We start from the raw sequence: 21,463 nt of genomic DNA, 5'->3' as shown, positions 1-21,463 counted from the left end.
AGGTCTCAAGTATAGTTACAACGGCTGCCCCAGCCTTCAAACCGAAACGCATTACTGCTTCACGGCAGAAAATAGGCAGGGTAGTGGTACCCTCCCGCGCGGACTCACAAGAGGTCCTACCACCAGTAATTACGCAAATTATAATTTTGCGGGTTTCATTTTTATTACACGATGTTATTCCTTCACCGTGGAAGTCAATCCTGAACATTTGTTGAGTACGTATTTCATTAGAAAAATTGGTACCCGCCTGCGGGATTCGAACAGCGGTGCATCGCTTCAATACGAATGCACCGGACGTCTTATCCGTTAGGCCACGACGACTACAATGGGACGACGACTACTATGGGATTTATTTTGATGAAAATACGCTACACAGTAGACGTCACGATCTATGAAAATAGCGAAACTTCCGTTGCCTTCGCAATCCTAGGTGCTACTGGTCACACGAATGTGTGGGAGACTACGCGAAGGATCGCGGTTCGCGCGCTTTGATGTTTGTTAAAAAACCGACACAGCTTGGAAAACCACGAATGCAGCGAAAACTTTGCATAATCATTCGCAAATGTCGTCCTACACTTGCGGGTTTGCGTATTCGTGCGAATGTGAGTGACCGGTATTAGAATCGGTGACTTTTTGGCGTGAACGCGAGGAGTGAAGTTGTGTGATTTGTTTTATTTTGTACATTTAGTGTTTCTTCAGGTTTATCCCGATCCTGCGGACAGAATGGAAAGCAGTCGACGTCGCCCAAAACACGTCATCTCGGATCCTCCCGATCCACTAACGGTGCTTCTAGGTACTTCAAGCACCGGTCACCGTTCTCGTCGAACCCGTCGCTTGCGACGAAGGGCTCGACGAGTAAATTAACTCTCAGACACAGCCCACTGAGTTTCTCGCCGAATCTTCTCAGTGGGTCGCGTTTCCGATCCAGTGGTAGATTCTGGGAAGCACGGCTCTTGCTAGGGTTCGTGTTAGCATCGTCATCAGGTTTGAGCCCCGTGAGCTCACTTACTAGCCACGGTTACGCTGAAATAGCCTCTCAAGGCTATCAGCTTAGGTAGGATAAAAAATAAAATAAAAAACAGGTTTAAATGTATAATAACGGTGGTTTATGAACTGTTTAATATCTGGGAATGCACAAATGTGGAAAAATGAAACATTGTCGCTGGACGTAGCTTCTCGTGATCCTCCAAAAAGCCTACTGAAAAAGTCTCAGTACATAACCGCCATTTTACTGGGATTATATTTCATCCTATATCATCTCATGTCATTTCATTTAATTTCATCTCAGTTGATCAATGTCTCAAATTAATCATCTTCATTTCATTTCACTCCATATTATCATTTTTCATAAAAATAAGAATATAAATTAAAATAAGACTTGACCTAAAGATCTTAGTAACCAGGTCATAAAATTCCTAAAAAAAAAAGACGCGAGGAGTGAAGTTGTGATTTGCTTTATTTTGTCTATTTAGTGTTTCTTCAGGTTTAAATGTGTACATAAAACTGTTTTCATGTCATATGTGGCCAATAGTTTTGTGTCGCATGGTCTATGGTTAGCTCCTTTGTATTGTCCCTGAGTGACGTCAAATGTTATGAATTACGTTCAGCCGTGTCCTGTGCTGTGGCCGCTGAGCTGATAGCGGGTCTGCGTGTATAAATACTGCGACTGAATAAATACACTACCTTTATATTATATTAGAACGTCGGAGTGCAACAGCTAGCATCGCGCTCGCTCGATGACCGTTTCCGACAACAACAGTGGAACGGTGTCGACAGTGTGTCTACACAGGGAGGGGGGAGGGTCGACCGGGACATCTACACATGGGGGTCGCGACTGGGGTATCTAAGGAGGGAGGAGTCCCCATCTGTGTGTTGCTTGTTCAGATAGAACCGGAACCAATGTTTCTTCAAACGAACTCAAAAATATCTGGCGAGATATAACAAAGAAAAAAAAACTTTCTTCAAATATGTCTGTTCTTCACGCAACCAGGCGAAAAACAAGCAATTTATTTTTGTAATTACAAAGTTTATAACGACTAATTAATTCACAATGCCTATAAGTAGAGATCGAGCGTTGCCGTGACATTAGCTCCGGTGTCAGCACCGTCGGGATGGAGGCACCTGGAGTCGCTACGTCTTCTGCCGCGCCGCGTGCACCAGCTTGTTGTGGTTGTACAGGGCCGCTTCGTATCGGAAGGTCGAGGGGCAGCGCGTGCACGCGAAGGGCCTCTCGCCGGTGTGCGACCTCACGTGACCCTCCAGAGTCTTCTTCGTCTGCAACGGGCCAAGATCATTGTTGGCTTCTTCAGACCAGGTACGAAAGAATCCTCGGCAGCAGCTTATCTGTGCTAGCTTTCTGGCATTGCTGATGTCCATGAGCGATGGTGAGCACTTAGCGATATTTAGTAGAGCTTCTGTCGTACCATAGCGGGGGTCGACTATTATTCAGCTGCAAGTAATTACGTACTGAATACTCACGAACCACTTCCATGACATCTCAAAACTCATACAATAACAGCTTCAACAGTATCACTGGTGCAAGTGGTGGTCTTGTGAGTCCACATGGGTAGCTACCACCGCACCGCTTATTTCAGCCGCGAAGCAGTAATGCGTTTTGGTTTGAAGTGTGGGGTGTCCGCTATACTGTTAAAACTGCAACTTCGAACTCTGATCACAAGGTGGATAATGGTTAATGTCCATGAGCTCCGGTATCCACTCAACACCATGTGATCTGCGAATTCGATCACACGACGAAGCAATGAATAAAAAAGCCCTTTGCTTGAAGCGTTCCAGTTTGTGGAGGAGGGCGACATGCATCAGCACACCAGAACCTTTCAATTGACACGCAGACCCCACACGAGCACTTCGCAGTGTATTTGAGTGGAGTACCTGAGCGCCCTTCGCTTATAAGACAAAACTAGAGAAGGCATCTTTTCTCTAGTTTTGTCTTATATCAATTTTTATGAAACGAAAAGGTGACACTAAAAAGAGATAGCGATATACATGTGCAAGGTTTGATCTACGAGGGACCCATGACTGACCGTGTAGGCCTTCCCGCAGGCGTGGCACACGTGGTTCCGCAGCGCGCGTGCGAGGCGGTGCGTGCGGCGCGTGTGCGTGCGCAGCGCCGCGCGGGACGGACACGCCTGTCGGAGCACCCCACCGCACACCGTTAGACAATGCACATTTCTCGAAGCACGAAGCTGTTGTAGGTCCATGGGCAGTTCAGTGAAGACAGCCGTACGAGCTTCATCCGGGTTACGGAGTGGGAAAGCGGTAACCACTAACCACTGTATAAAGCGAACCGAATCTTTCTATATGATACCGACGCCCGGACAGAGTGGGTTGCTCCGAAGCCCAGTCCACGTCCCCTTAGGGAGCTAGTAGTGAGAGCCTCCTACTTCTGTTTCATTACACGATTGCCCTTTCCCAAGGTTCACAATTAATTCCAGACCTAATTACGTCAAAATCGATTCAGCGGTTGGCACGTGACCACAAACAAGGTGGTAGGATCTCTTCTGAGTCCGCAGGGGTAGGTACCACCACCCTGCCTATTTCTGGTTTGAAGGGTGGGGCAGCCGTTGTAACTATACTGAGACCTTAGAACTCATATCTCAAGGTGAGTGGCGGCATTTACGCTGTAGATGTCTATGGTCTCCGGTAACCACTTAACACCAGGTGGGCCGTGAGCTCGTCTACCCAGTTAAGCTCTGCCCCGACCGGGGACTGATTAAGACGCCGACCTCACGTCTCAAAGCAGGTGCCGACTCACACGTGTTAATTATATCTTGTAAGGAACAACCTCTAGTTGCGATGCTAAAACTGGCCCATGCGGTTCTTTAAACGAAACGACTTACGAACTCGCAGCCGCTCACGGAGCACCTGATGGGCGCTATCTTCAGGTGCACCGCCATGTTGTGCTCCTCCAGCCGCGCCGCCTTCACGAACTTCTTGTCGCAAAGCTCGCACGCGTACCTGTTTGTTTGTTGAGGCTCTATTTGTCGGGGGGCGGTCGGAGCATGACCCCCCCCAGCCCCTGCCCCCCGGTCAGAGCGACACCAGTACGCTATGTAGAAATGGAGTATACATCGACCGACATAGATACAAACAACAAAAGTAAGGAAGGGCTCCTTATATAATTTAATTATAAATAAAATATTATTTATTGTGTTCTGATAACGATTTTGTAGTGATTTCTTCCAAAAACCTATCATTTATGTTTCTTAGGTGATCAAATCAATTTTTTAATGTTAAAAATTATGTGCAGAGGGGGAACGTAAAATTTTAGAAACGTCACAGTGGGGCATGGCACAAAAAAGGTTGGGAAGCACTGCTCTAAAGCTTTCCAAATTCATATTTATAACTCTCTTACCTTCGTCGTCAAATGGACTAATGAAAATGTAAAATAGACCATATCACAAGTACGCCTAAAGTGTGGATTCGAGTTTAGAAAGATTGTGTTGTGTTGCCAGCTGAGTCTGAAGACAGTTGTTAAAGACAGTAAAAAAAATGAACACAATCTGACTGCCCCACGCATTCCATGTTGATGGAGTTTTAACAAACGGCATTTATGGCATGATCAAATTCAAGAACGATATTTAAGTACCGAATGAGTTTGTTTTCAAATACTATTGTTTATGGCGAGCCATGGGAGCTGCGCGCATCCGTGGGGGTCTGTGGGCTGATGATGACAGAGACGAATAGATCGATAAACTCCTCAGTACGGTAAGTGATTATTATGGAATTTGTTTCATTGACAGCATAATCAAAATCAAATGTCACAATGACATTGACACATCCCTGCAGTATGACGTTAATTTTTTTTAATGTCTCAACGAATCCATACCCGGTTCAAAGGGGCTGGTGGTAGGGCGTATTGCGAGTCGGCACTGGTGGCCGCACCCATACAGCCTAGTTAATGTTTAGCTTAACGGATTATTAGTGTTGTGTAGCATCTTATATAATATGTCAGACATACTCACTTCAACTTGGCCGGGTCCACGTGCTTTAAGTTGTACTTCATGTGTTGATAGTAGGACATCTCATTCTTGAAGTTCATGTCGCACTGTAAACATAGATATCTCTAGTTGGGCAGACAGGCTCGCGGCCCAGCCGACACTAAGCGTTCACCGTGCTCTTTGATAACGCAACACGAGTACCGTTTCAATTCTATATCTGTTTTACTCTTCAGAACGGAATGTATGATAGCTTCGTGGGAAAATCGAGCAGATTGGTGTTCCCAGCCGGGTAATTTGATTAACATTGACCCGCATAGTCTGGAAAAGTTTCTCATTCATGCTCAAGTGGAGGAGAATCGTGCCAAAGTTCGTTCACCAATGAAATGTTAAGAGGATAGTTGGAAGTAGCATTCGTCAGGCTTCTCACGATCTTCGTGGAAAGGCTTACGTACAGGCTTCTGCTGATTCTCCTTGACGTGTAGGTGAACTCACGGGCCTCAAGCTGGAAGTGTTGCTAACACTGGCCCTAGCAAGAGCAGTGCTTCGCAGAATCTACCACCGGATCGGAAACGCGACCCACTGAGAAGACCCGGCGAGAAACTCTATTTGGAGGAACGACGAAGAACAAGTTCAACAGAATTGATATGAGTTCCATTAGTGACCGATCGGCTAGGGGCTCACTCACGTGATGACAGTACAGCAGCGAGGACGCGTTGTGGGTGATCATGTGGATCTCCATCGCTTTCTTGAACACGAACCGCTTCCCGCACTTGTTGCATTCGAAGTCCTTCTCGCCTTTATGGATACTTTAAAAAAATACATAGAAATTAAAAATACTGGTGGTAGGACGTCTTGTGAGTCCATGCGGGTAGGTACCACCGCCTTGCCTATTTCTGCCGTGAAGCAGTAATACGTTTCGGTTGGAAGGGTGGGGCAGCCGTTGTAACTATACTGAGACCTTAGAACTTATATCTCAAGGTGGGTGGCGCATTTACGTTGTAGATGTCTATGGGCTCCAGTAACCACTTAACACTAGGTGGGCTCTGAGCTTGTCTACCCATCTATGCAATAAATGAATAAAATTAACACCCTTTATTTGTAGTAATATTGTGGTATTAATAATGAAACGCCCTATATATGGGACTATATTAGTATTGATGATAAAATACCCGCTATGGTGATGTTGAGGTTGTTAAGGGAGTGTTAACTATGAATGTGGAAGGATATAGAGGAAGAGGTAAATTCAAGAAGAAATGGATGGATTGCGTGAAAGACGATATGTGTAAGAGGGGAGTGAGGGGAGAGATGGTATATGATAGAGGAGTGTGGAAGGAGATGACATGTTGCGCGGACCCCAGGTGACTGGGAGAAGGGTAGAGGAATGCTAAAACCATATTTTTTGTGATGCAGCACCCTGTGTGTGTGTGTGTGTGTGTGTGTGCGTGTGCGGGTGTGCGTGTGTGTGTGTGTGTGTGTGTGTGTGTGTGTGTGTGTAATAATTGAAAGCATAGCATCCTGTATGCACGGGATTAGTTCACAGATATCTACTATTTAGATTAGCAATTTTTTTTTTAATTGCGCGTGAGCTACGGTAATCTTTATTTGTGGCCTCAAGTGACGTGACGTGACCTCTGCACTTACAAGAGATGCGTCCTCAGCGAGGTCTTGTCCCGGAAGGTCTTCCCGCACAGCTCGCAGCGCTGCCGCTCGGCGTGCTCCTGCACGTGGCTGCGCAGTCGGCCCAGCGACCTGCAAGCGGAGGCGCACGGGCGTGAGGCGGGACCGCTGACGAAATCGCGAGGTATATGCGCGCTACTCAGATATCTCGGAGGCCCGGTCGGCGGGCGGTGCTCACGGACACTCACGTCTCGGTGCGTCCGCAGACGCGGCAGGTGTGGGTGGGGGGCGGGGCCCCGTGCGCCCTCGCGCAGTGGTCGGCCCCCACGGCGGCGCGGGACCACGCCGACAGACACGCGCGGCAGCGCCATCTGCCGACATCACCCGACATCACTCACCTCACAAACTATTTTATAAAAGAGTGGAAAGAGACCCCTTTTCGAAATGAATCTATACCTCAGATTGTGGGGGACAGTCGAATTATTTATAAAAACTAGAGGTCCCGCAGTAGTCGAAATTCGACAATAATTAATTGGAATTTTAAGTTTGTACACTATTATGATTGGTTACGCGCGGATTAGTAATAGGATGCTAGTGAATTATTGGAATGGCGCCACCTTTGGAGTTTGTTAGTTACTAATTACCGCGACTATCCAAAGCGTGGTTCTACCCGATCGATCACGCTTTACCGCTAGCTGCCTAGATGGCGGCACTTGTATATTGTGTGGTGCTTGTGCTTACGAAAAGCTACGTGAGCTTCGTCACCCCCTCCCGCCGCCCGCGTGCTTCCATCGCCGACGCCCGCACAACAGTCACTGGCAAGATCTACAGGTGAGTGCAAGTTCTTTTAATTTATTGCCATTTTATTGCTGCTTCCGTGTAATCATTCGCCCGCCCGCTCGCTTATGTGTATTTAATTTATATCGTTAGTTTGATTACTAGCTTTTGTTTACCGCTATATAGTTTTACCGCTCCGCTAATTATAAGTGACAAACATTTGTCACATACCGCTTAGGACGGCTATTTACACGCCTTTCTACAACCCCGCTTTATATGCTCCCGCCGCAGGAGGGCTATTTACACGCCCCCTTGCTACCCCATAGTTTGGTCCTGCGAGCCTGGATTAGATCCAGCTTAAATTTTAATTAAAATTAGAATTAATTTATGATTACCCCCATTCGCCATTTTGTTACAGTATTGTATTGTATGTAAAAATTAATTACATTCATCGCTATTAGTAATAATAACTCGTAACCGCATATTGAATTATATTTATTAACGTAGTTCATTTAGTGTTATTTTAGTCAGTTATTTCATAACTTCATTATGGAAAATAGACAACTAAAGAAACTTATCGCGAAGAATAATTTAGTATTTGCACAAATTAATGATTTATATAATAAATCAAAAAATATTTCGGAGTTTGATTCGGAATTAATTGAAACTTTTCTTGCCGAATCAGAATCGATTGATGACATGCGTGTTAGATTTGAAAGCAATTTGGATGATATCAATGATTTAAATTTAAAGCAAAACCCCGAAGTTGAGCCTGAATATGCAGCTTTATCGTCTTTTGACACGTTATATAATTACGTAAGACGCGCTCGTAACAAAATTACAATTGGTAATTCGTCAAATGTAATGAGAACTACCGCCGCCATAAATGTAACATTGCCAACAATTTCACTTCCTTCCTTTGACGGACGCTCTCTTGAAGGATGGGAAACATTTTACCAGGCTTTTAAAGCTAACATCCACGATAACCCGCAACTGTCTGATGCGCAACGTGTGCAGTATTTAATGGGCAAATTAACACATAGTGCATTAAAGTTAACCGCTGGTATAATACCCACAGGTGAAACTTATAATATTATTTGGTCGAATCTAATTAGTAAATATCAGGATAAACGAGCTTTAGGATGTCATTATCTGAATAATATATTAGATTTAAAAAATTGTTCACCTACCGCAAATAGTTTAAATATGTATATTGAAAAAATTTCATCTTCGATTGCCGCTTTGAAACAATTAAATTTACTTGATTTGACTGATTTTATTTTATTACAATGCTCACTGAGAAGGTTGGATCCTCAAACTTTACATTCGTTTGAAGCATCGGTTCGTGGTATTGAAATACCCACAACTGAAATGTTTATTAAATTCATACAGGATCAGATAAAAATATTAGAACGCTCTGCACCGAAGTGTAACATAGAGAAATCTAAAAATCACAAATCGTTTATTTCCAGTAGTTATAATGACCCAGTCCGCACTGAAAGGGTTAACAAACCGGTTTCGTTATCTACGTGCGATCTTTGCTCGAGCTCGCACCACACGCAATTATATCGTTGTAATGAATTTAAAAATATTATTTCACCGCAAGAACGTTATGATTTTATTAAATCGCACAAGGGTTGCATCAATTGTTTAAGCTTATCGCATACATTAAAAGCATGTCAATCAAAGTTAACATGCAATAATTGTAAGAAATATCATCATACTTTGTTGTGTTTTGGTAATAAACGGGCGAATCAAAAAAGTAAAAGCGTACCCAGTCCATCGAATGACTACGCTGATATGGACAGGCAGGTCAGTCGGTCGCAGGTACATGGAATTCCGAGTGATGCCGCGCGGCCCGATTACGGTCGGTCCCAGGTTCAATCTCAACCTGTTGTTCAGAGTTACGATCATCATGATGCCGCTTCGAATACTTGTTTACACTCTAACAGAACGATACAACAACAAAATAATACGACCGCTACCACGTTGACTCACAGTTCGGAAATAAAATCGAATAGTAATATTTTATTATCAACCGCTCAAATATACGCTCACTCGAATAAAGGGGAACGTAAAATAGTTAGATGTTTAATAGATAATGGTTCCCAAAATAATTTAATAACTGTCAATTGTTGTAAATTACTTAAATTACCGATTATACCTTTAAATAATTCTTATATTAGAGGTATTGGATTAACCGCTCGCCCGATTCACGGATATGTTTATTTAAATATTGAATCTAGATTTTCTCCTAATAAATATTATATTCACGCTTTAGTAGTAGACTGTATTACAGATAAATTACCCGCTTATTTTATAAATTCCTCAAATATGAATCATATACGTAATTTACCGCTTGCCGATTCAAACTGGAACGTTCCAGGTGTGATTGATATGGTGTTAGGTGCTCAGTTATTTCCATATATATACTTAGGTAATCGTATAGATACCGGCTCACTAGCGCCACCTGCCGTAGAGACAACCTTCGGTTATGTTCTTATGGGTGACGTACCTGAAGTGAGTTACACCGGCATTATGAAACCGCAACATGATAATTTTTCTGTTATAAATGATAATAATACCTCTTTGTGACTATCTAGTACAGTTTATATTGATAATCCACCCGCTTTCGAAAATACTAAAATTCATTCTGCATTCACTTTAAATAAAACTTTCTCATCTATAACGCATAAAGACCTTGAGTCATTTTTACATAAATTTTGGGAATTAGAGGAGATTCCTCATGAGCGTCATCTTAGCCCTGAGGAAGCCGAGTGTGAAAACAAATATATTTCTACAATTACCCGCGATAATGATGGCCGATATACGGTTGAGTTACCATTTAGTAGAAATCCCGCTGACCTTGGCAAGTCTTATGCTGTTGCTCACCGCCGTTTTCTTTCGCTCGAACGTAAGTTTGTTCAATTACCCTCACTCCGCGATGATTACGATATCGTTATACAGGATTACATTAGTAAAGGTTATTTAACTGAAATTAACGACACCGCTAAGGAAACCGATAACGGTTATTATATACCGCACCATGCAGTTATCCGCCCAAGCAAGACTACCACTAAACTACGTGTAGTTCTTGATGCTAGTGCTAAAACATCTAGTGGACTGTCACTTAATGACGTCTTGCATACTGGTCCAAATTTACAGGCAGACTTATTTTTGCTTTTACTCCGCTTTCGTTTGTTCCCTGTGGCATTGTGCGCTGATGTGGAACAAATGTACTTACGCATTAGGGTGACCACAGACCACCATAAATATTTAAAAATATTGTACCGCTTTAAAAATGATAAACTTCGCATTTTCGCTTTTAACTGTCTGCCCTTTGGTTTAAAGTCATCACCTTATTTAGCAATGCGTACTATACGTCAATTAGCATCAGAAGAATGTTATCGTTATCCAGAAGCCGCTAGTGTAGCTGAGTCTCAATTATATATGGATGATCTCGTCACATCCCTACACGAAGATATTTCAGCTATCAAACTATCGAAACAACTAATTTCACTCTTTAAATCAGGAGGTTTTAATTTAACAAAATGGGCAAGTAACTCCACTGCCTTTCTTAATAGCCTTCCAGAAACGCACCGCTCTTCTGTAAGCTTCTCTGATGATGCTAATAATACCATGAAAGTTTTAGGCCTTGCATGGCTTCCCGCTAATGACTCATTTTTTATGACGAGCTCAAACACTAATGAAAAGTGCACTAAAAGAACAATATTATCTTTAGTCGCACGCTTGTTCGACGTGCTTGGTTTGGTTGCTCCAGTTATACTGTTCGCTAAATTGCTTATTAAGGAACTCTGGAATTCTAAAATAGACTGGGATGATACACCTCCAGATACAATTATTTACCGCTACTCTTCACTTGTGAAAGAGCTTCCATTGCTTTCAACTATAGCAATACCGCGCCATATTGGAGTTTCCAAAGACTGTGAAGTAAATATTGTTGCATTTTGTGATGCAAGTTTGAACGCTTACGGTTGCGTTGTTTATTTACACATTACAGATCCCACAGGAGATATTACTTTAAGATTATTGTGCTCAAAATCAAAGGTTTCTCCGGTTAAAATAACTACATTAGCTCGCCTTGAGCTTTGTGCCGCTCTTGTTTTGTCAAAATTAGTTAAACTTATTTATAACGCTTATAATTCTTTACATCCTATCACCGCCATATACGCTTTCTCAGATTCTACAATTGCTCTTTCTTGGATTAAATCTTCCCCGCATAGATGGTCAATATTTGTAGGAAACCGCATCGCTCAAATTCAGGAGAATTTATCACCTGACCGCTTTTTTCATATTAATGGTAAGGAAAATCCTAGCGATTGTGTGTCACGAGGTCTTTTACCGTCACAAATTATTAATAACTCGCTTTGGTGGCAGGGTCCTTCTTGGGCCTGCTATCCTATTTCACAATGGCCTATTGAACCTTTTGTACCTTGTAAATCTGGAAGTGACATACCTGAAATGAAAAAATCTGTAACACTTACCGCTTTAACTGTTGTCGAAGATTCCCCAATATATCAACTTGGGTTGAGAATTTCGTCATGGTCAAAACTTCTTCGCTGTGTTGTTTATGTACTTCGATTTATAAGAAAACTACCGCGAAACAAGTTTGTAACCGCATCCGATTTAAATACTGCTGAGAAAGCTATTATTCGAGCTCTTCAAGCTAAATATTTTGGTCATGATATTGCCAGCATTAGAAAATTAGATTTACCTTCGAAAAATATTCGTAAACTTAGTCCATTTATTGACGAAGATGGAATTTTACGTATTCAGGGTAGACTTTCGGGCTCTGATTTACCGTTTGAAACGCAACACCCCGCTTTATTGCCAAAACACGATCACATAATAAATATTATTGTTGATTATTTTCATAATACAAACTTGCACACTGGTCCGGACCTTTTGATGTCCATTATTCGTCAACGCTTTTGGATATTGTCCGCTAGAAACGTTATAAGAAAAAGAGTGCATATGTGTAAATCATGTTTTCGAGTATCACCTTCACACCCAACTCCCATGATGGCTGACCTTCCGTCAAGCCGTGTAATGGAGGCCAAAGCTTTCTGTCACACGGGAGTAGATTACGCGGGCCCATTTAAGATAACGCTTGTACGCAAACGTGGTCATCATTCACAAAAGGCTTACATTTGCCTGTTCGTATGCTTAACGACAAAGGCTATACATATTGAGTTAGCCTCGGATTTGTCAACGGACTCATTTCTTGCCGCTTTCAAACGTTTTATATCTCGTCGAGGTCCAGTTTCTTTCATGTATTCAGATAATGGCACTAATTTTGTTGGCGCAAAGGCTCAGTTAGATGAAATGTATAAACTTCTAGTTTCAAATAATTTTATATCCGCATGGAATGATGAATTAACTAAATACCGAATCATTTGGAAGATGATCCCGCCTCGGGCTCCACATTTTGGAGGTTTATGGGAATCAAACATTAAATCCGTTAAAACTCATTTAAATAGAGTAATAGGCGCACAAATTCTCACTTACGAAGAGATGTTAACTGTGTTGAATCAAATAGAATGTCTTATGAATTCCAGACCTTTATGTCTTTTATCCGCAGATCCCAACCCCGAAATTCTCACACCCGCACATTTTTTGATGTCCACTCCTTTGCAGTATTTACCCGCGTCTGAATTGTCCGCAAATCAGATGAGTCTAACTAATCGCAAAGCGTTGTTAGATGGTTTGGTTAATTCCTATTGGAGGAAATGGAGATTAGAGTACCTGCATACGTTGCAAGTCAGACAGAAGTGGTGTACATCAGATAACCCCGTGAAGGTTGGGACAGTAGTTCTTATTCATCAAGATGACATTCCACCGCTCCGCTGGCCACTTGGAGTTATACAAGAGGTGTATCCAGGTGCCGATAACATTATACGCGTTGCTTTGGTAAAAACGAAATCTGGATTTCTTAAACGTCCAGTTGTAAAATTATATCCGCTACCGCTAGAATAAATTAGAGTACCGCATGTCATCAACCGCTTCAACTCTACTCGTAAACATTCATGATGGCTTATTATTAATTAAAATTTGTTTCTTTTCAAATAACTTCCCGCTATTTAAGCTTTATGCTTCCTATCTTAGTATCTTTATATATTTGTTGAAAGTCCTGCGAACTTTCAAGGCGGGCAGGATGGTTACGCGCGGATTAGTAATAGGATGCTAGTGAATTATTGGAATGGCGCCACCTTTGGAGTTTGTTAGTTACTAATTACCGCGACTATCCAAAGCGTGGTTCTACCCGATCGATCACGCTTTACCGCTAGCTGCCTAGATGGCGGCACTTGTATATTGTGTGGTGCTTGTGCTTACGAAAAGCTACGTGAGCTTCGTCACCCCCTCCCGCCGCCCGCGTGCTTCCATCGCCGACGCCCGCACAACAGTCACTGGCAAGATCTACAGGTGAGTGCAAGTTCTTTTAATTTATTGCCATTTTATTGCTGCTTCCGTGTAATCATTCGCCCGCCCGCTCGCTTATGTGTATTTAATTTATATCGTTAGTTTGATTACTAGCTTTTGTTTACCGCTATATAGTTTTACCGCTCCGCTAATTATAAGTGACAAACATTTGTCACATACCGCTTAGGACGGCTATTTACACGCCTTTCTACAACCCCGCTTTATATGCTCCCGCCGCAGGAGGGCTATTTACACGCCCCCTTGCTACCCCAATGATTGTATTTTATACTTCTATAATCACAAATTTCGCCAAGACTACACTATAAAAAATATTAACAAAGACAAACAATATTTAATCTATTCTCAATTTGACAACAGACGTCAAGAACAAAAGTTTGACAATAAATAGTATGCATGCGTGTGTGCGTCAAATACATGGGATGTAGTGTGTGTAATGTTTTCTTTATTGATTTAATGTATCTTTTATGCATTATTTTAAAAAAATATTAGCATTGTGCACTTCTTCTCTATATTCTCTATAAATGTGGGAAATTTCATACTCCTCCGTCCGCATAATTTTCGTAAAATGGGATACAAAGTTTTTGCTTCACGCATAGATTACTATTCACGTAGCAAGTGTTTCATTCCTTCTTAATTTAGTTTCCTACTCTAATAGTTTATGGCGCTGTTTTTTAAATCTTTCCATTTGCTACTGTAGCGCCATCTTAATTGGCTCCCTTTCAGCGTTGAGTCATGTAATACATTGGTAGTTTTCCACTTACAGAGCATAATGCGACTCAGTGACGCACAATGCCGAATTATGCTGAAGCTTAATCGGAACGTGAGTTAGTTTGCAAATGCATCAGCACAGTGAAGTTTGAAAAGTAATTTGGATTTTGATTATTTCATTAACTTTTTTTTACATTTTGAGTAATTTTTTAATGAGTTCTAAGAAAATTATATACTTTTATTGAATCATCTTATCCAGATGATAGTGATGACGATGATTTATCGAGTGCTCCGAGTTTAAATCAATCAGTTATTTCATTATCAAGTGATATATTTATTGAAAATATATATGATAATGTTATTTGAGCCATTAATAAAATATCTGATGACAGGCAGTACTCTTGAGAGTGCTCGATTGTGGGAAGCGTTGCTGTAGTTGGAACATTCAACGTTGAGCATTATGGCGCATAATGCGCTCTAGTGCTGTTATTGGAAAACTATCACTGTGTAGTGCTTTATAGTATGTGACGTTTGTGAGACCCGACAGTTGATACTAGTTGACAGTGACAGTTGACAGCTGTCAGTTGTTAGACGCACCTGACGCGGTGCCGGCGGCGGTGCGCCGAGTATGCGTTGTTGTCTTTGCAGCGGACTTTGCAGATATCGCACACCAGGCTGCCCGAGGACTGGGAACAAAACAAAAAAAATAACAAGTATTAAAATCAATTTTACTGGTATCAATCAGTATTACTGGTGGCAGGACGTCTTGTGAGTTCGCACGGGTAGGTACCACCGCCCTGCTTATTTCTGCCGTGAAGCAGTAATGCGTTTCGGTTTAAAGGGCGGGGCCGCCGTTTTAACTATAATGAGACCTTAGAACTTATATCTCAAGGTGGGAAGGTGGGTGGCGCATTTACGTTGTAGATGTCTATGGGCTCCGGTAACCACTTAACACCAGGTGGGCTGTGAGCTCGTCCACCCATCTAAGCAACAAATAAGCAATAAAACAAGCATTAAAATCCACTATTTTACATTTACATGGACACACATAAAAATTTGTCAGCGCACATCTACATATGTTATATTACCATCTTACATACCATTTGTATATTACCAGCAGCTTCATCCACGTGGTCAATAAAAGGTATTAATTTCTCTAAAGACATTAAAAAATGGTTTCCTGCGACAGTGTGGATGTATTTTCAAGGTAAAGGTTTTTTAGGATATCATGACAGTCCGTCGCTTCAGTTCAACGTGAAAGAGAGGAAGAAACCAACACATCTTCACATCTGCAACATTAGTATGGATGATCTGACGTGTGCCTCTCACCGGGTCGTGCTTCTTCATGTGGTTGAGCAGCTTGGACTTGTGGTTGAAGCCGACGATGCAGTCGGCGCAGCGGTAGTCGTGCCTCGTGAACGCGGCGCTGTCCAGGGCCACTCGCCGCTCCTGCGCCACCTGCGGACACGGACTAGTCACGTCTCCACCCGGCAGAACCCTCAGAGGCAGCACTGGTGCTCACGGACAACACTGACTAACTCAACCCGTTATTTGAAGTGACCAAACCCAACTAATTAATGTTTTAAGCACTGAATATAATTTAAAATAAACAATAATTAATTCATGAACTGGAAAATTATTGTTTACTAGCGACCCGCCCTCGCTTCGCTTCGGAAACATTAAATTTTATTAATGATAGCTGAGTCATGCGATGTTACCCGCGGTTATTGTCGTACCGCGGGTGACGCCGCGGGGCGAAGCTACTCTAAAAAAAAGTAAGTTACTCTAAGTTACTCCTTATATTATCAGCTACCTATCAGTGAAAGTCCCGTCAAAATCGTTCCAGCCGTTCCAGAGATTAGCCAGAACAAACAGACAGACAGACAGACTAAAATTGTAAAAAATTATATTTTGGTGTATGTACCGTATTAATATTCATATGCATGTAGTAAAAAGCGGTTAATGTTACAAACAGATACTCCAATTTTACTTATATGTATATATTTTTCCAAGTATAGTATAGTTATATAGTTTATATAGTTTTTTTTTATATAGTTTCCAAATATAGTCATCCTACTGCCTACCACTGAGTACTTATCAAGACTCTATTAAAGAGGGACATGTTTTAGAGCTAAAAAATCATTGTAGAAAGGAATCCTTTCCAGAGCCGGATGGTATATGACAAAAGTTTATGGAACTGAACTCTGCATATGACATAGATGCGTGGGTGAACTCTCAAATCGATCAGATGTCTTGAAGATTTTTTATTGCATAGATGGGTGGACGAGTTCACCGGCCACTTGGTGTTAAATGGTTACTGGAGTCCATAGACATCTACAATGTAAACGTGCCACCCACCTTGAGATATAAGTTCTAAGATCTCAGTATAGTTATAACGGCTGCCCCACCCTTCAAACCGAAACGCATTACTGCTTCACGGCAGAAATAGGTAGGGCGGTGGTACCTACCGGCGCGGACTCACAAGACGTCCCACCACCTGTAAATAGCAGTAAGAGATAGTCCAACAGCTGACCTCCTCCCAGGACAGCACGACCATCTCCAACAGGTCGGCGCGCACGTTGAGCTGCTCCAGCTTCTTCCTCACGCGGCTGTTGTTGACAACACCCGGCGGCTTCTCGCGTTTCGGGCCCGGGTTCTTTCTCCGGTCCAATTTCGGTGCCACTAAAACATTTAAACCAATACGCCTCAGGTCAATCCTTTTTTTTAAATAAAAAAAATAATATATATATATATATATCTTCCTACCAAAGTAGACGAGCATACGGCCCACCTGATTGTGAGTGGTTACTGTAATCCATGGACATCAGCGACATCAATGACATCAATGACAAGAGCAGAGCCAGGCTGCTGCCTGCCAGAACTTGAAACACAACTTTAAAAAGCTCACCCGTATCTGTTTTTGAACGACTCTTCTTAGTGAGGGGCTCATCATCAGACTCATCAAACTCATCTGCTGTCCTGTTGCGTCTCTTTGATCTGACCTTATTACATTTCGCTTTTGTTACCTGGGAGAATACACATATTTGACCGACAATACTGAGACTGACGTATCATCACTGCAATATAATTATCGCTTACACATACATATTGATAAATAATATGGGAACATATAGTATTCTCTACACCCAAAACGATATTTTAACAGGTACTTTAATACCTCATTGCTATTTCAGCCACTATTTCTTTTAATGATTGCAAATATTTTCGCCATAGACTCTGAAATGACTGGTCCAGATGTTTATCTGTATAATACATAAGGAACATCGACCTCATTCCCCAATGTGGCGAATGTACACACATGACGTGCTCACCGACATTCAGGAATATCAAAAATGCTGCAACCGGGCTTTGCCTACCACTGACAAAATTCCTTAAACCAGATCTAAAATACAGTATTAAACTTTATCTTACCGCATTAGCACCATCATTCGTCAAGCCTTCATCGGCAAATTCACTCAATATATTTTCACTATCCGAATATTCTACTTTGATAAAAGCAAGAGGTTTTGTTTCATTACCCTCATCATCATTACTGTGAACAGGTACTTTTGAATTTGTACTGTCATCTCCGTCATGACAGTCAAATGTATTAATTTCCAAAAAACTTGAATCTGGATTGACAGATCCAAAAGCTGACGTGATTTCTGGTCCGTTGTGATGCGATAGAGCTCTTTTCTTATTTGCTATCAATTTATTATCCTTTGAAATTAATTTATTGTTACGTTTAATTGCCAATACATCTATGTTGTCTGTTTTACTGAATTTCAACTTTGATAAAGTGAACAACGGATCCTAAAATAAAAATATTGACATGTAAAAATTAAAAAATCCCGCTGTTGCTTAGAGATATGCAACCCTGCTAGAAACGAGACAGAGGTTTGGGGAAAAGTGGAGAACGCCAATAAATCTACTGAATAGCTGAGTTTGCTAACATCTATGAATCAAGTTTTCGCTGATGTAGCTATACTACAAAGGGAAGATTTTCCATCGTGTGAGTGATATTGCTCAGGAGACTGACGATTCGAATGTTTTTTTTTCTTTTCCTACCTATGCTGATAGACTGGAGAGGCTATTTGAGCTTCTCCTTGACGTGTAGGTGAGCTCACGGGGCTCAAACTGGAGTGTTGCTAACACTGGCACTAGCAAGAGCAGTACTTCGCAGAATCTACCACCGGATCGTAAACGCGACCCACTGAGAAGTTCCGACGAGAAACTCAGTGGGCTGTGTCTATGGGTTAATTCACTCGTCGAGCCTTTCGTCGCAAGCGGCGGGTTCGACGAGGATGGTGACCGGTGCTTGTGATACCTAAAATCACCGTTAATGGATCGGGAAGATCCGTAATGAAGTGTTTAGGGCGACGTCGACTGTTTGCCATTCGGTCCACAGGATCGGGTATGTACTTCTCAGCGGTCACGACAAGAGGGTTTCCATCTCGTGCCGCTTTTTCGAAGTGGCGCAATGATGCCGACTGTAGATAGTTACTGACTGAGTCAAGCTCCAGGTCATCATGGAGATCCACGTTCCTTAGGAACCATGGTACTCCGGCAGCTATCCTGCATAAACGGGATTGAGAAACTTGAAGGGGTTTCAAGATGGTGCGCGCGCGTGAACGAACACTACACTTGCATAAGTCATGACTGAATGTTGTTGTTTGAAACTTGTGTTTAAATAAATTTATCTTGAAAATGTTGTAAGCGAGATTCAGATTTGTCAAATATCTTGTGTTGTATGGTGGCTACCAGCCACACTGGGTTTCGTCAATTATATGATAACTCCGAGAGACTGCAAAGCATAGTCTCCCATGTTTTATTTAATGATTTTGGAATACATAGTGAGGATATGTTCTCTGTAAACATAATCTGTGGTTGCTAATGGTCACCCATAGTACTCGACAAACACCGTTCAATATATTTTTTAGTTACCTTAACTAATTGGAGTAGCTGATCTTGTGCTTTCCTTGCTTGTCCTTTGAAATCTCGAATATTTTTTAGTTTCTTAATACATTCCCAACATAGGCTAGTGTGCGCACTCTGATTCTGTCAACACCAAAAATTGCCATAGATTAATTGTTGAGGACCACTTAGTGCTTGAATAACTCCTCAACTATGCAAGATACTTTCCTCCGATTTTCAAGATTTCTAGAGAAATACAACCTGGTGGTAGAGTGTCCTGTGAGCCCATACAAGGAGCTATTACCACTTTGCTTACTTCTGCCGCAGAGCAATAGCATATGCCAGTTTGAAAGGAAAATCAATCATCTAACTATATAATAATATAGCTCATTACCCTGGGTATATAATAAAAAACATATTTTTCTCCAAAATAGACTGAAAAGAGTTGTTTTCTTCTGATATGCACAGACAACACTAAGACACTGTGAAAGGAAGCGTTGTAGTTTAATTAAGTACCTTCTAGAAGCTTGGGACTTGTGTACCAGAGAAAACCGCATCTGTCTTCATCAAATATAATCTTAATTTTATAATGGGATGGCTCTATTATTTATCAATTACAATTTGTGTTGTTACAATAAATAAACAGTAGCGTGAGGAAGGGGCATACTAAAAAGACTGATGCACAGTGTGATGGATGTGTGTGAGTAATGTGTGAATGCAGATATGTCTTGTGATAGACCTGAATTGAAAAGAGGACATGTTATGCCACCTCCACATGGTGGGATAAGAGCAGGAAGAAGTTTGTATGGTTACTGAACATTTTAGTTACTTATATACATTTAGACACAAAAGATACAGTTGAAAACTTACATTCAACCAAGGGTGGTGGTATAAGGAATGCTGTGGCGGGTGCATGGTTTCAATGAAAATAAATTATTTTATGCACAAACAAAACTCACCCGGTATAAATTAAAAACAATGCCATAAATATTGAAATATCATTCCATTATATACAATTTATGTATACTTAATAAGTATATACATAAACTACACATTTACGTATTGCCTATACAGAATAAAATAAGTATTAGAGCATAGATTTTTATTTAATAATTCGAAGTGAGGTCGTTTGCCTTGGTTATTGAATTGAAAAATCAGTACGGTTCGCAACTGGCTAGATTTACGGTAATGATTGCACAACAAGGGGCTACACACGCTCGCGTCCTCAATAAATATTTCAATTAATCCATATGATTAATGTTACATTAAAAAAAACACTCACAGTGGATCCGACGAGTTCACCAAATAAATGTTTGTATTCATAATTGGTTTCTGATAATTTCCTATCTGAACTCAAACAGCCTCCGCATAATGACCGCCGTAGGTTATTAAAGGAATCCAATGCCATTTTTGTTTCTAAATGAATTCGTTTGAACAAAACATTATTTTGTAATCACGACAGCAAACAGTTTCACTTCCACTTCGATTGATATTGTTTGTCAACAACTAATGTCATATAATTGCTTATTCGTCCAAGGGATAGGCAAAGGAAACTTAAACCAAAACGACTACAACATAATTCTGTAGCCACATCTGTTTTACGAAAAGTGAAAAGGAACCAAATGGATTGTGAAATTAAACATAATTAAATGAGATAAAATAAGACCACACCTTAAGCGTTGGATGAGATTGTGACGGCTACATCATTTAGAACATTAACACTTACATTTACAGTAGAACATTTTTACCTAATTGGCAGAAGTTGGTTACAGAAGTATATGATAAATAGAAGATAGAAGAATTATAAGACAGTGACAGATGAGGGAAATAAATACATGTATTCTTTTGTATAAATATATTTAGATAGTCGTATACAATGAAGATTAACTACGCAAGTATGTTAAATGTAATAATATGTACTAACATATTAAAATAAAGGAATTCACCTAATTCAACAGATTCCGTTCCCGCCAAAAAGTCAATTGTGAGTGAACAGTTCTATTTTTACAACTGGAAAGGCAAAGGTA

The 21,463-nt window shown here is 41.3% G+C and overlaps 1 protein-coding gene and 1 long non-coding RNA gene across 5 annotated transcripts; one reads left to right on the top strand and one right to left on the bottom strand.

The window, feature by feature from the left end:
• Positions 1-1,956: 1,956 nt before the first annotated feature.
• On the bottom strand, positions 1,957-20,942 carry LOC101736035 (zinc finger protein 37). Of its 3 annotated transcripts, XM_038013898.2 has the most exons (15): positions 20,719-20,942; positions 19,467-19,580; positions 17,955-18,335; positions 17,431-17,548; positions 17,056-17,204; positions 15,852-15,980; positions 15,120-15,208; positions 9,127-9,243; positions 6,824-6,946; positions 6,600-6,707; positions 5,644-5,764; positions 4,983-5,065; positions 3,858-3,975; positions 3,042-3,146; positions 1,957-2,274 (listed from the first exon to the last, which is right to left on the bottom strand). In XM_038013898.2, the coding sequence occupies exons 1-15, from the start codon at positions 20,842-20,844 to the stop codon at positions 2,131-2,133; spliced, it is 2,025 nt and encodes a 674-aa protein (XP_037869826.1). In that variant the 5' UTR covers positions 20,845-20,942; the 3' UTR covers positions 1,957-2,130. The 3 variants fall into 3 exon arrangements, with proteins under 3 accessions (XP_037869826.1, XP_062527279.1, XP_062527280.1); XM_062671295.1 differs by lacking the exon at positions 9,127-9,243; XM_062671296.1 differs by lacking the exons at positions 6,824-6,946; positions 9,127-9,243.
• LOC134199760 (uncharacterized) lies at positions 15,104-16,150 on the top strand. Of its 2 annotated transcripts, none has more exons than XR_009974382.1 (2): positions 15,104-15,666; positions 15,745-16,150. It is a non-coding gene; the product is annotated as an uncharacterized LOC134199760 (long non-coding RNA). The 2 variants fall into 2 exon arrangements; XR_009974381.1 differs by having other exon boundaries at positions 15,112-15,304.
• Positions 20,943-21,463: the final 521 nt, after the last annotated feature.

The sequence above is a fragment of the Bombyx mori genome, chromosome 11, assembly GCF_030269925.1.
Source record: "Bombyx mori chromosome 11, ASM3026992v2".
Lineage (NCBI taxonomy): Eukaryota > Metazoa > Arthropoda > Insecta > Lepidoptera > Bombycidae > Bombyx > Bombyx mori.
This window is presented reverse-complemented; position numbering and strand designations above follow the sequence as displayed.